General features: G+C 40.5%; 1 protein-coding gene across 7 annotated transcripts in view; it reads right to left on the reverse strand.

The window, feature by feature from the left end:
* Window positions 1–16100, reverse strand: part of TENM1 (teneurin transmembrane protein 1) — a 794330-nt gene that overhangs the window by 123373 nt on the left and 654857 nt on the right. For all 7 annotated transcript variants that reach the window (XM_032329990.1, XM_032329993.1, XM_032329991.1 and 4 more), the window contains one exon: window positions 13836–14103. In XM_032329990.1, the coding sequence (XP_032185881.1) occupies window positions 13836–14103 (268 nt within the window). The remainder of the gene's footprint in view (window positions 1–13835; window positions 14104–16100) is intronic.

Genomic DNA, 16100 nt, shown 5'->3' on the forward strand with positions numbered 1-16100 from the left:
CAGAAAAATAGGACCTAAGATGAAAAATTAAAGCAAACTAGTTTCGGGTTTTGGCATTGGGTGAAGGGAAAAGATGGTAATTTTAGTCAAACTGATTTATATGTGCATGTGTGTGTATGAGCATATGTACTTATAAGCCAAAAAGTCCTTATGATTATGAATATACAACTCTCTAGCATTGTGGATCATCTATGGTCAATTTTAAATCATATGTTGGCTTCTTTTTGTCCCTTGCTCTACCAAAGCTTTAATAGGGATCTTATAGGGCCATCGTCCTGGGATGTGTGACCTGTGCAGTCGCACAGGGGCCCATGTTTTGAAGGGTCCCACATTTTGTTTAATGCTCTGCTGCCACTGCCTTGAAATCCTTAATAATTTTTTAACACAAGGTTCTGTATTTTCACTTAACACTGGGCCCTGCAAATTATGTAGCCGGTCCTGATGGGGATGCCCTTCTACCCTGCCATCAGCTGGTGAAGACTCAGGGAAAGCAAACTCATTTTATTATTAGCCTTAACCAAGCATTATTAGCAAGGGAGATCAATGGGGACTGGGAAAGATTAATCATAAAATGGAAATAATTTCTAAATGGAAATTAGTTCGGGATCATTCTGTGTCAATGCTGTTCTCTATTAAGGTGGATGGAAACAGAATTTCAGTGATGGAAAAGCATCTCAAAGGTAGTCTACTTTGGGTTATAGATATGACACAAATCATTGCTGTCAAACAACCTCTTAGATATCATGACCCACAATGCTTGTTAAACAACTCTGGTAGAGTGGAAAGAGTTGGTTTTAGAGCTAGAGTCAAAAAAGGTTTCAACTTTTGGGTCTGCCATTAACTAGCTATTTGGTGTCAGGTGAATTATTCTGCATCTCTGAGAATCATGGTCTTCTCTGGTAAGAAAGTCAAGACAGTGGAAGATGGACTAGAATTGCTAATTTTTAGACCCTTTTGGGTCAGGTAAACTTTTATTATGAATTTGATAGAAGTTAAGAATCTTCTTAGATTTCTTCCTAGAAAGATGCAGAGGAGGGGCGCCGGGGTGGCTCAGGTCATGGTGGCGGGGTCAGGATTCCCTGCTCAGCAGGGAGTATGCTTCTCCAGCTCCATCTCCGTCAGTCCCTCCTCTGCTCATGCATTCTCTCTCCCTCTCTCTCAAATAAGTAGATAAAAATCTTTAAAAAAAAGAAAAATGCAGATGTACACATAATTTTGTATATAATTCTAGAGCTTCAGTGACCTCCCGAAATCCAGATAGAGATCTCAGACCAAAGACTTTTTTTGCACTAGATAATTTGTACAGTGCCCCTTTGAGCACTAACACTCTGTGATTCCAAAGTGCATTCTCTCAACATCGTGTTTGATCGATTCTGGTTGGGGATTAAACCCAAAAGTTGAAGAGAGCATCGCATCTCATGTTGGCAAAATCAGGTGCCGAGAAAGTATACGTGGGGGCATGTTGGTGTGTTGAATAACACGGTTTCTGCTTCTCTTGCCAACATTTAAAAGTCCTGATGAATAAATAATCACAGCGACAATTACAGGTTCCCTGAAAGCCATCATCTCCTTCCCTACCATTGTCAGGATCTGCTTTTTGTACATTGTAAGCCTGGTGAGCTCCCTTAGAATCCTTTCTCCGGAAGGTGATTATGCAGTTTTGCAAATAAGTAGTGTGCCCTGGTGACCTCCGGTGGTGGTTTGGAGCCGGATTTTTCCCTCTCAGTAACAGTTAAAGATCCCCCTAACTCTGTGGCAGGAAATGCTTATATAAAGTATCAATTAAAGAGTTCTCAATGCAATGGTAATGATATATACTCTTCACCTCATATCTGCTTTTGGAATTGCTCTCTCGTCCACAACAAAAAAGTGCATTGGCTGCAAACCCCACAATGATATTACTTTTTTCCCCTAGTCATGGCAAATAGCAACAAGGCAGCCACTTAATAAGTTCCCTCTAATTTTTATTAGGTTTACGTTCTTGGGAGAAAGCTCTATGAGCTAATAAAGTTATAATTTATACTTAAGACTTACCCAAAATCTCAACTAACTTTAATGAGAATGGCTGTATGTTGGGGTATTTTTGCATGTGGCTTCTTGCTCAGAGTAATAAGGCGAGGTTTCTTTCCGACAGCAGCCCATTTTAACATAATCCTAGAATTTGCAGTCAGTTTAGGAGAAGGCAGACATTTCACCCTACAGAGCTGAGCTACTCTCCAAATGCACAGGGAACTGGCAAATACAGAAGCAACCAATCCTAGACTTCTCTCGTGGAGGCAGACTGTAGCACACTAAATGCCTGCTCTTTTTCATATAAATAAAAATTGGGGGGAGAGGGGCTCTTCGGGGCTGGCAACGAAAATGCTGAGCCCCGACATTACACTCTGCCTGGTACTGTGGCAGCTGAGTAACGTGATAGGAAGAAAAAATAATCATTTGTAAATATTTCAGAGGAGCTGCAGAAGACACACTGGTCTGGCAGTGGGCCGACATAGGTGGTGGTGGGGGGTGGTCCCTGGACTGTATATATTGGGAAGGTAGGGGAGAAAAGAGCCATTAGTATAGCAGAAGGCATTTTCTGAACGATGTGACTGCCTGCCTTGAGACACCCTTAATTCTGTCTGGATTTCTGTTTTCCTGTGTTCTCTCCCTTACCTCCACACAGAGATATTAATGGGATGTTTCTTCACCAAGAGTCATTGCTGGTCAAGATAGCACTGTTACATTTGCAGAAGGTTCTGTCCTCTGGTCACAGGATCACACCTTTGACCTGACTGTTAGTCATCTTGCAAATATTAACACTGGCTTATGAAGAAGAATTTATTATACCTGTTTATAAAGAAAGATTGTAGCTTGCTCCCCCAAAGTCACTGGACATGGGGCAAAGAACTGAATGCTCATTCTACTTCTCCAAGCAGCAGGTTTTGTATAATGTGGGGATTGCAAGAAGGCTGAGGGCCATGGTGCCCCTGACATCCAATTCAGTGACTGTGACATTCATCTATAAGGGCTGGGATAAGAGACTGACAATAAACAACCAAGGTAAAGATGTTATGCAAGGAAGCTAATGTGCAAAATATGATGAGATTAGGCAGACGATTTTCAGCAGCTTCAGGATAAAGCTTCAGAAATCATAATGGTTGCATTTATGAAAGTAATACATAATTAAAAGTAGTTTGATAGTGTGAGAAACTGACACGTTACCTCATGAACTCAAGGAATATCTAAAAATAATTTCATGACACTAAAACAACAAGATAAAAGCTTTTTTATCCAAAAGGAATCATTAAATAGAATAAACATTTCCCATTCTTTTCAAATAGATTAATGCAAAACAACAACGAACAAGAACGACCAAAGACAAGAGACCTAAAGAACCAAATGAAGGCCTTGGCAACAGTAGACTAAGACTAGACTATATAGATATAGTGCTATCTACTGAGAACAGGTATGCTCTCTTAGAACTTCTACCTTTTCCTATTCTCTGGTGATTTATCATAGGATAGGATGACCCCAGAGACTCCTCAGTTTGACACATTGCTCAGTGGCCTGAAATGCTTTGTTGATTTATCTATTATTCCTGGCTCACCAGGTGATGAATTTTTATCAAGTGCCTTTTCAGCACTTATGGAAATATTCCCATAGTTTTCTTTTTTAACCTATTAAGCTGGTGAATTATAGCAATAGGCTTCCTAATGTTGAACCATCTTTGTGGTCCTAAAATAAACTCTATTCAGGGCACCTGGGTGGTTCAGTCGGTTAAGTGTCTGACTCTCGACTTTGGCTCAGGTCATGATCTCAGGGTCCTCAGTGGGGACTCTAAGATTCTCTCCCTCTCCCTCTGCTGTACATCGACCCCCACCCCCATCAAATAAACAAACAAACAAACAAATAAATCTTTAAAAAAATTCTTTGGTTATCATGTATTTTTTTAAAATGAATCACTGGATTTGTTTTGGTAATTCTTGGGATTGATACCCTAGCAGTATACAAAAATAAGGTTTAGACATGACAGTGCTAAAAGTGAGGTAGCAGGATGAAGAAAAGTGAGGTAGCAGTAGGAAAAGAAAAAAGCATCCAGCAGTGAAGTAACCACACAGGAGGTCCTGTACACTGAAATCTAATACAATGAGATTTTTTCCCCCTAGCTGCTCTGTTTGAGCCTCACTGTGTAGTAGTGAACCCAGAACATGGATGACCTAGAGGCCACCAAGGCAGGATGATGTTCTGGCTCACACTCACATTTGTGATGGCCTCTGTGTACCTGGGCACAGCTCTCCTCTCCCTTGGGGGCATGTCATTCCATTTCATAGGCAAGGCTAAGGGGTCTGCTTTAGCCTCCAGCTTTGTTCATTTATTTGTTCAGTCATTCAACCAATATGCAATATTTAATGGGGATCTCTTATTAGGAACTGGAACTATGAGGATGAAGAACACAGAACAAGACAAGACTTCCTCTTGTCACTGCCTAGCCCCCCTGGCCACATGGAGCTCACATTCTAGTGGGAGGACGAAATATAAAAACCACACACACACACACACACACACACACACACACACACACAGAGTGATAAATGTTATGACGGGAAAATGAAGTGTATTAGTAGTGAGTATAACAAGAGAATTTAAGGTGGAATGGTGAAACAAGGAAAAGCCTCTTTATGCAGAAGGGGGTTTATCTTACGAAGTATAGGGAAGAATATTCTAGAGAGAGCAGCATGTGTGCAAGGCCTTGAGGCTTGGTATCTCTGGGAGATTTAAAAAAGGTCAGGGTGCCTAGAGGGTGGGTTTCTCTCGAGTGTATCAAAAACCAATGAAGAACAAACCCTTCCTCTTCCCAGTGTGAAATAAAACAAAACATTACTATCTTCTTGCAGTACTTAGGCATTTTTCTTGGGAGAGGTTTTAGGAAATAGAGTCACCTTGAAAATAGACTGGTTATCTTTTAAAACAATGTGATTGATTAAAAGGGATATAATGTTATAATAGAAAGAAGGGGGCTGTTATTTAATAACTCAGCAAACCTTCACTGAGCTGCTCTATGTGCCATGCAGGTGATGGGCTGAGCACTGCAGATACAGTGGATATTACCCAGGGTAGGATAATTTGTCATTTGAGAGAGGCCAGACCCTGAAGGGTTACCTATCTTTTGGAACTTTCATCCACAACCCCTTTAATAACTATCACAAAAATAATATCGCCTTACATTTATATAACACACAATAGTTAAATACATTTTTGTGTATATTACCTAAATGGAAGACTCACAAAAACCTATGAAGATACATTTACTCCCATTTGATAGATGTGATGAGAGTCAGAGAGGTAGTGTGACTAGTTCAAGGTCATCTGGCTAGTAAATGGCAGTGATTCATCAGCAAGTGCTTCTTTCCGCTATGCTAGATCACAGTTATAAAGGGCAGGACCCATGGTTCAGAAGTGCTAAATAAATAATTTTTTAATTTACTCTGAGTTAAAGAGATAAGGATTGGAAGGAGGCCGGGCCTAGCCTTGAAGGAAAAGTACCCTGTGTTCTGGTTGGCCCAAAGTAGCATCCAGTTATGTTGTTGTCTTGATGTAATTATGAACAGCATCCCAAGCATCAAAAGTACCTGGTTTGAATGATAAATTATATGGTCACCCAATCTTGGAGAGATATCTCCATCCTGCTCTGGTATGGGTTGGTAGAGGGGACTAGAAGGCAAGAACGATTATAAATGCTACCTTAGAAAATAGGACCTATGGTTTGGAAAATCATCCAAAGATTCTGTCTCTTGACTATGTCATCTTACCAATGGCTTTCAAATTCTTATGCCTGAAAGTTATTTGTGACCCAGCATATACATGGGGAGACACACACACACACACACACACACACACACACGCGCGCGCGCGTATAATCGAAACCAAGTTTTCTAGAACAACGTTCTTCTAATAGCTTTACATTCTCCAGGTGGTACATTCTGGTATTTTCTATTCTATTCACTTTTGTTCTATGCCATTCCATTCTGTTCCATTTTGTTCCATGAAAAAAATACTGGTCGGAGCACCTGGGTGGCACAGTGGATTAAGCCTCTGCCTTTGGCTCAGGTCATGATCTCTGGGTCCTGGGATCGAGCCTCGCATCGAGTTCTCTGCTTATCGGGGAGCCTGCTTCCCCATCTCTCTGGCTGCCTGTCTCTCTGTCTACTTGTGATCTCTCTCTCTGTCAAATAAATAAATAAAATCCTAAAAAAAAATTACTGGTCAACTCACCAGAGAGATTTCATAATCTACTAATGGGCGTGCCTAGCAGTTTGAAATGGGCATGGACCATTGCTTACCAGGATATCAGCATCATTTAAAAATCCTGGTAGGCTCCAGGCATGCTTACTTCTGGAGGTCCTATCTCACATCTTGTCAAACGTATTAAAATGGATACAACCCACAACACATACCTTGCATTAAACATATTTCATATGCAAGTGTGAAAATTGAGAAGCAATTGACAAGCTGACACAATGCTTCATTTTGTAGACATGTATTTAAACATTTATTAATGTTGATTTTCTGGTTTTCTTTTCATATTTTGGTGCCAATATACTTATTTTTCAGGTTGCAAACATTTTCACCGGTCCTTGAAAAACTCATATCCTTGGTGCTCTGCCTATAAAGCTGAATGGATAAAACAGCCCTGCTCTCAGTTAACGATTATGAATTCATGAGTGGAGCGAAATGATGAAAGATTATTATCTCTGCTAGCTTCTTTGACAGAAAGCCACTGGGGCGTTGAATTGGGTGCTCGGTAAGGTGGGTTGGTCAATTTAGTGAAGGGAGGTCTCAGGGAGAGGCGTGCAGAACTCAGGACTGGGAGATCCGAGTTTGAATCCCTGCTCTGGAGAGGACTTTAGGCAAGTCACTTGCTCTTTCTGAACCTCAGTTTCCCCCTCTGCAAAACGAGGATCATATTCACTGCCCTATGCCTACAAGGCAGGAATGTTATAAGGATTAAAATGAGATCATGTACGTGAGAGTACTTCGCAAATTGTAAAGCACTACCTATTTATTATTAAAATATTCAGTGGCTGAGATTTTTGTGGCTGCCCAGCCTGCATAGGTTTTACTGAAGGGAAATTTATGAACACTAAAGCATCGTTCTCGGTGATGTTTTGTGTGCACAAAGCAACCGTAGCTTAGTACCTATTACTATTAATGTTCCCTTGTTTCTCTCTAACACAATTTAGACAGACTCCTATGCACCGTGAACCTTTAGGAAGTCTAGTTCTCTCTGAAACACCACTCTTTCTTGCCAAACTACTGTATTAAATAATTATGCAATTGTTGTTGCCAATAACCTTGAAAAAAATAGAATTCTTTATTGCAGTGCTACTAAAGGCGATGGCTGATTTCCTGAACTTCCAGGACTTCAAACCGCTGCGATTTAATTTAATTAAAATGAAGACCGGGCAGAATGCATTATTACATATTGATAATGTATGCGGACCCAGGCAGACATAGGGAATTATTTTGACAAAATTCATATAATGGATGCAGATCAGAGCCCCCGAACAAGCCAGTTTGTCAAATTAAATAAGCCATCTCTAGAATTTTAACAGCTCTGTGAACTTAACAATAATGATTTTTTTACACTGTTTTGCAAGAGGCAGAGTTGGGAAAGAAACTAAATAATATACAATGATTTCCAGACATCATACCTTATTTAGAACTAGAGAATCAAGTACTAGGGCCAAATTATTTCAAATGCACAGATGGAGTTTTTTAGCAGTGGAGTCTTATCTGTGTATCAGACAACAAAATCTTTAAGCCGGATGAACTAGAGATTCTGGTATTTGTACTGCAACCCTGGGGGTGATTTTACTCTTCTTCTACTTGATCAATATTGTACTTGGATTAATCAATCTTATCAGTTGTCATTGATACTTTCCCAAGGAAGTAGTTCACACAATCTCTGTTGGTAATTTACTTACTCTGGTATTGTCCGTCTACTTGCGAAAGCTGTTGCATTGCAAACAAAACAACCCCAAACCAAAACCAAAACCAAAACCAAACAAAACAAAAAACGGTGGGATACTGTAGGATCTTAGGCACTCCTTTCTCACTGTGGCTGTCCCTCAACCTTCTATTCTTCCTCTGAGACACCCTATCCTTTCGGAATGCCACCAATACCCCTAGCTGAGCTACGTGAGAAACAAGAGTCCTACATTCCAAACTAAGTGGGCTTTTCAGTTTAGATATTCACCATCACTTCAAATTCAGCTTGTTTAAAGCTGATCTCCTCTTTCTCCATCGCCCAGAAATAGGTGGGACAGAGGTTCATATTTAACGGGCTTGAAAAGGAAAGAAGAGTGGGAGAACTTTCCAGCCATAGTTTTAACCCAAATCCTTGCTATAACTGGGACTGTATAGGTCAAGGTTTGCCTCCTATTACTGTTGTAACAGATTACCACAAACATAGAGGCTTCAAATGAGACAGATTTATCATCTTACAGTTAAGGAGGTAAGAAGTCTGAAATGGGTCTCACTGTGCTAAAATCAAGGTGTCAGCAGGCTGATTCCTCCCAGAGGCTCTAAAGAAGAATCCATTTCCTTGCCTTCTCTAACTTCTAGAGGTCACCAGCATCCTTGTTGCTTGGCTCACTTCCCCCATCTTCAAGACCAGCAATATCTGACCCTGCTGTGCCTTTCTTCTATGGTTATACCTTCCTATAACTCTGACCTCCCTTTCTGACTCCATCTTCCACTTTTAAGGCCCACCTGGATAATCCAGGATAATCATCCTATCTCAAGGTCAGCTGATCATCCTTAATTCCTTTTGCAACCTTATTCTCTTTTGCCATGTAGCATAATACATTCACAGATATCACGGATGAACATCTTTGGGGGCGGTGGTCGTTATTCTGCATGCCAAAAGACTATACTAGGACTTCTGAATCTGAAGCAAACCTGAGAAATGACGTATATATAGCAACATTGTCAATATCTGGTGCAAAATGTAGTCTGTTTATTCTCACATTAGTTAAGCGATTATAAAATATGGGCAGGAGTACAGCTAAATATTTTCTTCATGTTTCAGATTTAGTCCTGTCCATTAAGGTACAAGCTCAGCAGCCACATACTTGATCCCTTTGTCTTCACTCATTTATGACCTGAACATTTATAGTCTGTTGTGTTCTTCAGGTGCTCACAATCCATAGGCAGAGAATTAGATTCTCCCACTTCATTCTACCACCTGCTCTAAAATTTTACCATTGTCAAATTCTCTTAATCTTCATGGATATGGATATGGAGACTAGGTAGTAAGTAAAGATCCCTTTAACCATGATTACCAGGGACATTTCCTACAAGGTAAATATTCCATGACCCATTTTAGGCACCATGCTTGAGATTATTTTGACTATTTGTTTGAGATCTTTGCCAGTGTTCTTTCTCTGCCCTAAAAAATTATGTCCTTTACGTGCACATAAAATATTATGAGTAACACTTTTTTTTTCCTCTCTGGATATTTCTGAGTACATTAATTTTCTTTTGCTTTTGTTACCATTATTAGCCTTAAAAGTGAACCAACAACATATACTTTAGCATTTTAATTAAGGCCAATTTATAGTTAGAATGCTTCAGGAAGGTTTTTTTTTTTTAAAGATTATTTATTTATTTGACAGAGAGATCTGAAGTAGGCAGAGAGGCAGAGAGGAGGAAGCAGGCTCCCCGCTGAGCAGAGAGCCCAACGAGGGGCTCGATCCCAGGATCCTGGGATCATGGCCTGAGCCAAAGGCAGAGGCTTTAACCCACTGAGCCACCGAGGCGCCCTATGCTTCAGGAAGTTTGAACCAGGAATATCACTGTAGAAATAGAAAGTAAACCAATACCCATCGGCAAACAGTAGGAACAGAGGCTTCATCACTCATGCGTATACTAGAAAGTCTTTGCTTTTCTTAGTGTTTTAGCTATTTATTCAATAATCCATGGGTATATTAGAGGCTAAGTCATGAAGAGTGCTTAACTACAACAAGGAAGAAAATTTTAGAATCTTTAGCACTGGAGGTATTTAAAAGAAAGAGAAGTAACACATTTTATGCATAAAGTAAGGTTGATAAAATGATGCAGACACCATGGAAAACAGTTTGGTGGTTTCTCAACAAGTCAAACAGAATTACCATATGATCTAACAGATCTATTCCTAGGTATATTTCCCCAAGAAGTGAAAAGAGATATTCAAAGAAATACTTGCATATGAATGTTCATAGCAGCACCACTCATGATATCTAAGAGGTGTAAAGCAGCCCAAATGTCCATCAGTTGATGAATGAACAAACAAAATGTGGTATCCATGCAACAGAATATTCTTTTTTTTTTTTTTTTTTAAAGATTTTATTTATTTATTTGTCAGAGAGAGAGAGAGAGAGCGAGTGAGAGCAAGCACAGACAGACAGAGTGGAAGGCAGAGGCAGAGGGAGAAGCAGGCTCCCTGCGGAGCAAGGAGCCCGATGTGGGACTCGATCCCAGGACGCTGGGATCATGACCTGAGCCGAAGGCAGCTGCTTAACCAACTGAGCCACCCAGGCGTCCCGCAACAGAATATTCTTAAGTCACAGAAAGGAATGAAGCACTGATACATGCTTTGACATGGATGAACTTTGGAAACACTATGCCAAGAGAAAGAAGCCAAATATGAAAGATGATATATTGTATGATTCTATTTGTTTGAAATATTCAAAAGAGGTAGATGCATAAAGACAAAAGGAGGCTGACGGTTGTCAGGGCCTGGAGAAGAGGGAGGAGTGAACAGTGACTGTTAGTGTGCATGGGGTGCCACTTTGTGGGGTAATGCTGAGAATGTTCTGGAATTAGATATTGCTGATAGTTGTATGACACTGTGAAAACACTAAAAATCACTTATTTGTATACTTTTAGCAGGTGAACTTTATGGTATGTGAATTATATCTCAATAAAACCATTATTTTAAAAAGTAAGGTTGAGGGGCGCCTGGGTGGCTCAGTGGGTTAAGCCGCTGCCTTCGGCTCAGGTCATGATCTCAGGGTCCTGGGATCGAGTCCCGCATCGGGCTCTCTGCTCAAGCAGGGAGCCTGCTTCCTCCTCTCTCTCTCTCTCTGCCTGCCTCTCTGCCTACTTGTGATCTCTGTCTGTCAAATAAATAAATAAAATCTTAGAAAAAAAAAAAGTAAGGTTGAGCTGCATTTATGGGAACCCTGGCAAGAAATAGCTTCTAGACATTGTCTTGGTCAGCTCTTCATGAGAGTACTGGGTAAACTGCTAAGTGTCACAACTGAAGAAAAAACTAAAAACAAACAAACAAACAAAACTCAGTGAACCAGTAGGGGTTCTGTGGAGGGTAAATAAGAAAGTAGAACACAAAGCCCTATGGAGAAAAGTTAGTGGAATTTTGGGTTATCCTAGGGAAGCAAAATCCTTAGGATAGTATCCCAGAGAGAACATGAGGTTTGAGTGTGCAACAGTCCAGGTCCCTGCAGGAATCACACATCATATTCAAGTGTTCATGCAGAGAGTCAGATGAAGGGGCTCTTTACAGCAACACGAGCAGGGTGAAGGGAATCGACAAGGGCTGGTGACCCACTCAGGGACTGGCAACACTGAGAAGCTTCCCGGGTTTGCAGGGGCAAAGGGAGGGAATGATGATACAGAAGACCAGCGAGCCTGGGGATGTGGAGGAGGGGCTACCAGGCAGGAGCCGCCATCTTCTAATGTAGTTGTTGCCAGAACTGCAATGAGGCAGGGAAAGGGGGAAATACCCTGATCTCCTTCTCCTTCCACCCTGCAGTCTCCAGATGGTGCCACCCCTTGACCACTTCAAATGGGAAGCCAGAGAGTGAATGAGTCCAGGCATTGGGTTCCCTAGAAGCCAGCCTCTCATAGCCCAGAGGAGGGTAGAGAAGAGATTGTGTGTGTGTGTGTGTGTGTGGCGCAAGAAGGGAAAATGGAGAATAACTGAGTGCTTGCCTGCTATACCCAGTTCCCTACTTAAAGAAGCTGAGACAAGAAATACCTACCTAGGTTCCAAGCTTTATACCTTGTGATCTCAATACTCCAGCCACCAACAGAACAGCAAAAACACTACCAGTGCTGAACATCTATTGAGTGCTTACTGTGAATGCAGCACTTTACATTATTTACCTCATTTAAACCTCCTATTATAATAACTTATGAGCAGCATTCTCTTTATGATACCCATTTTATAGATGGAGAAACTGTGGCACCTGGGGATTAACTCATGGATCCAGTGTTTCATAGCTACTAAGTAGACAAGCGATGAGGGAGTCTCGCACCAGAGTTGTTCTCTTAACCACTACAGTCATGGAAATAGGGATTGAGCAGAAGTCTGTATGGGAGAAGTGATGAGTTCAGGTATCAGTGTAGCTGAGTCACCATGGAGGGTGGCAGCGGACCCTGGTTGCAGAGGGGACAACTGGAGATGTTGTTAAGTTGACAGAGCAGATGCTGGCTTCCTAGAACTACAATGTATCTTCAGCAAGGCTGCAGTTTGCTGATACCTTTTCTTGTTCTTTCTTACTTTCCCATGTCTTTACAATAACTCCTCATTAACTGAGGAAATCTGAACCACTCTATGTTTCTTGCACTCTAATAAAGTCCAACTAAGATGAGTTAATTTTTTAAATATATGAGGATCTCTTGGACAAAGAAGAGTCACTAGTCTTTGTTTTCGCCCTCTATTTGTTTTTCTCTGGAAAGACAGGGGGGAAATTGACACACCACAGTCTAAAAGATAAATGTCAGTTATATGGGAGTTATTCCATGATAGACACTTCCAAGGGAGGATATGAAAACATCTCCTCTGGAGAACTTTAAAAATAGTCTTCTCATCTGTCCAAGGGTGGTTTCCATGAAATACTGCCTGAAGGCACAAAAGTCAATGGCTCCCAACTGTGACTCCAAGTGTCAGGTCCCTTAGAAAGTTTTCACTGTCTTCTACAGGGTGAGAGGGCAAAAAAGACATTGCTGTCTGTCTGTCTCTCTCTGAGCATCAGTATTAGATTGCTTACTGTCATTTTTTTAGGACAGAGTATTCTCTTTTCTGATGTTAAGATATCCCTCTCCTTGATGAAATTATGGTAGTGGTAGGCGAGTAGTAGATTATAGTAGGTTTTTTTCCCCCTTTCTTTTTAAGATATTCTTGCTTGGCAAAATAAAAAGTTGGCAAATCTGTTTCAGTTAATTTTTTTAAATGTCATTTATCTGACAGAATTAAATATCTGAGAACCATAGGCCCAAAGGACCTCTAAAGGTTCCTACTATCTCTAAGATCTAGGTTTTAAAGTCTTGAAATAACAGCAAATCAAAAGGACTAAGAAGGTGAGATGATTTTTTTTTTTGCATTTAGCCTACTGAAGTAACAAGTTAATGGAGTTTAACTATCTTAGACAGAAGAGTTAATAAGTGGAGATGCCTATAAGTTAAAATTTTGTAGTTTCTAAGTGGAAATGACAGTCTAAATGTCAAACCCCAAAACATGGCCTAAAGAACGCCACACCAAAGGTCACAGTTAGAAGGCAATATTCAGCTCTGGAGACAGTTACAAGTCAGATAGTGTGTGACGCTTCTGGTACACAGCCATCCTGAGAGGAGAACTAAACTAGTTTTGAGGCAAAAATCTGTCAAAAGGGAACACTAAATAGGTTCAAAGAAAGTGGTCTGGATGAAAAAATGCCTTAGATCCTTTAAATAAAAGAAAACCATAATGTTCTGGTACATAATTATTCCACATACAAATTAATATGCAACTAGTATTTTCTGTTTGGTGAACATAATGCTGTTATTTACAAAGAATTAGTTCAACATACCCAAAGCCTCTGCCAGGCCCCAAACCTTCTGTCCATAGATGTCGGTCTTATTCCAAGCAAATGTGTAGATGAGATTAATTGCAGCAGGAAACCACTTCTGTGTGAGCCGTCCTTCCACAGCCACCGTGAGGTGTACTTTTATCATTCCCACTGGAATGGTCGAATGCGTCAGAAGGATCCGGAGCAGGGTTTTATACCCAGGGGTGCGGCTGCTCAGGTAACTCAGCCTCACAAAGCTGGAAGGAATGGGAATCTCCTCCTGTACAACCTGAAAGACAAAAAGCCAGATGAGCTCTATCAGTGGTCATGGGTAGAGGACACTGCGTGCTTTCTAGTCTTAGAGACACACCAAAGGAGAGAGGCTAAAGGGATCCTGAGGATGCCAAGGCAAGAATCTTGGGGAGGCTGTGTGGCCATAGGTTTCGAATTTTCCACTGAATCCACATGGGGACAAGACATGCAAGCAACCCTGAGGACTGTGCTCCTTTTTTCCCTGCCAGGAAAGACTGTGAAAAGAACAGTTTTAGTTTGTCAACAGTGTTCCAAAAATTGCTTAGTAGGAGTTAGAGAAGATCATACTGCTGAATGTCAAGCATTTCAGTGCTCTGTGCTGCACTGAGGGGTCTTTTTCTTATATATACATACAGAAAATCTTGTTTGGTGTATTAAGTCATATATCACAAAACCACTGCTATAATCCTGATTCAGGTTAGGCTCTCTAGGAGGAAGAACTCCAGAAACAGGCTCAGCAAAGTGATATTTTATGACAGAGATTATGGTTTCCCTAGAATTAATCTTTACTGATGCCATCAAACCTGTCTTCTTTGGACCTTTGGAATGACCCTAAGGGTCAATTTTTTAATCAAATTTTGCTTACATATTTCTCTGTGCTTCGACCTACCAGTAGCTGGGAATAAGTTTTTCCAAGTTGGCACTTGTGACTGAGAAACAAATAACTCCTATTAACTCCTATGCACATTTTACACTAAATGCTGGTCCCAGAATGAAACTACCACTTGGCTTCTTTAATTAATTGCTATTGCTTAGTTGTTTATTCGCACAGATGGAGTTAAACAACCAAAAGTGGTCACTAAAACTGAATCCTGTGTTCCATGACTTTGAATTTTCAAAACTCAGCCGAAGAAAGAGCCTATCCAATACTTTTAAGGTGACATGAATAGTGTGGATACTTTGTGTCCTCACTCATTTTTAGCTCAGAACCTTGTTCCTTTTCCAAACGAGTGCACATAGTAGGACAGGTTGTTAGACACATGGTATCTCATATTGTCCAGGATTTCTGGTCATTCTTTTTCTGGGGGACATAAACTGTTTTTGTCCATTCTTTGCCTGATTTTCCTTCCTTTACATTAGTTCGTTGATACCCGAGCTGTCCAATGGCTTTGTCTTCTTAGATGACGGCAGAAGTACAACAGTGAAGGCCAGTGGGACACTTACCACCTTAGTACATGATTTCCCTATGGAAACATGCAATCCTAGAGGAGTCTGAAAACTTCTGTGCAGAAAGAGACCTGTACTTCCTAATGACAAATATACAGAGACTGGAGTATGTTCAATGCACTCATAAAATATGGTCTTGTTTTTTTCTTCCTTTCTAAGGAAAACCAGTGGAAAAGACAGGAGGGGAAACTCATTGGACTCCTTTTCCTGCACAGCACTATTTTTGGGGGGAGTCTTTCACAGGTGGTATCCTTCGGGCATTGCTAACAGCTGCTGGGAATGCTGTGATGGAAGAAAAAAAATTCAATCTCAAAATGTCCATTGACTTCCTCTTGATTATACCTCTTGAATTCTGGACCTGTGTGACTTGGGTCCATTTTGGTGGCTTCTGAATTTAACTATCATTAAATGTTTCTACAATATGATGAGGAAATTATACTATAGATGTTTGAATGGCTTAATATTGAAATGAAAATATTGAAGGCGCAATGAAGAAAAATTCTCAGGAACTATAAAATACCAAGGTTCAAAAATACATCTTCCTCTAACCATAATGCTTGAATACCCAAAAGCAAAGCTTTAAACAAAACCCATAGGACTGAAAACCATCTTTACCAAACACAGCTAACCAACAGGCATCATCATGACTTTTGAGAACAATGACAATGGATACAAACTAGACAATGGAAGAAAACTACATTTCTTAAGGAGCTTTAATTTCAGGACCACAAACTTGTCCCACCTCATTGATTATACTGTTATCACTATTGAGCTAGCTAGCTAGCTTTGTTCTTTAGAGCACAGTGT

The sequence above is a fragment of the Mustela erminea genome, chromosome X (assembly GCF_009829155.1).
Source record: "Mustela erminea isolate mMusErm1 chromosome X, mMusErm1.Pri, whole genome shotgun sequence".
Classification (NCBI taxonomy): Eukaryota; Metazoa; Chordata; class Mammalia; order Carnivora; family Mustelidae; genus Mustela; species Mustela erminea.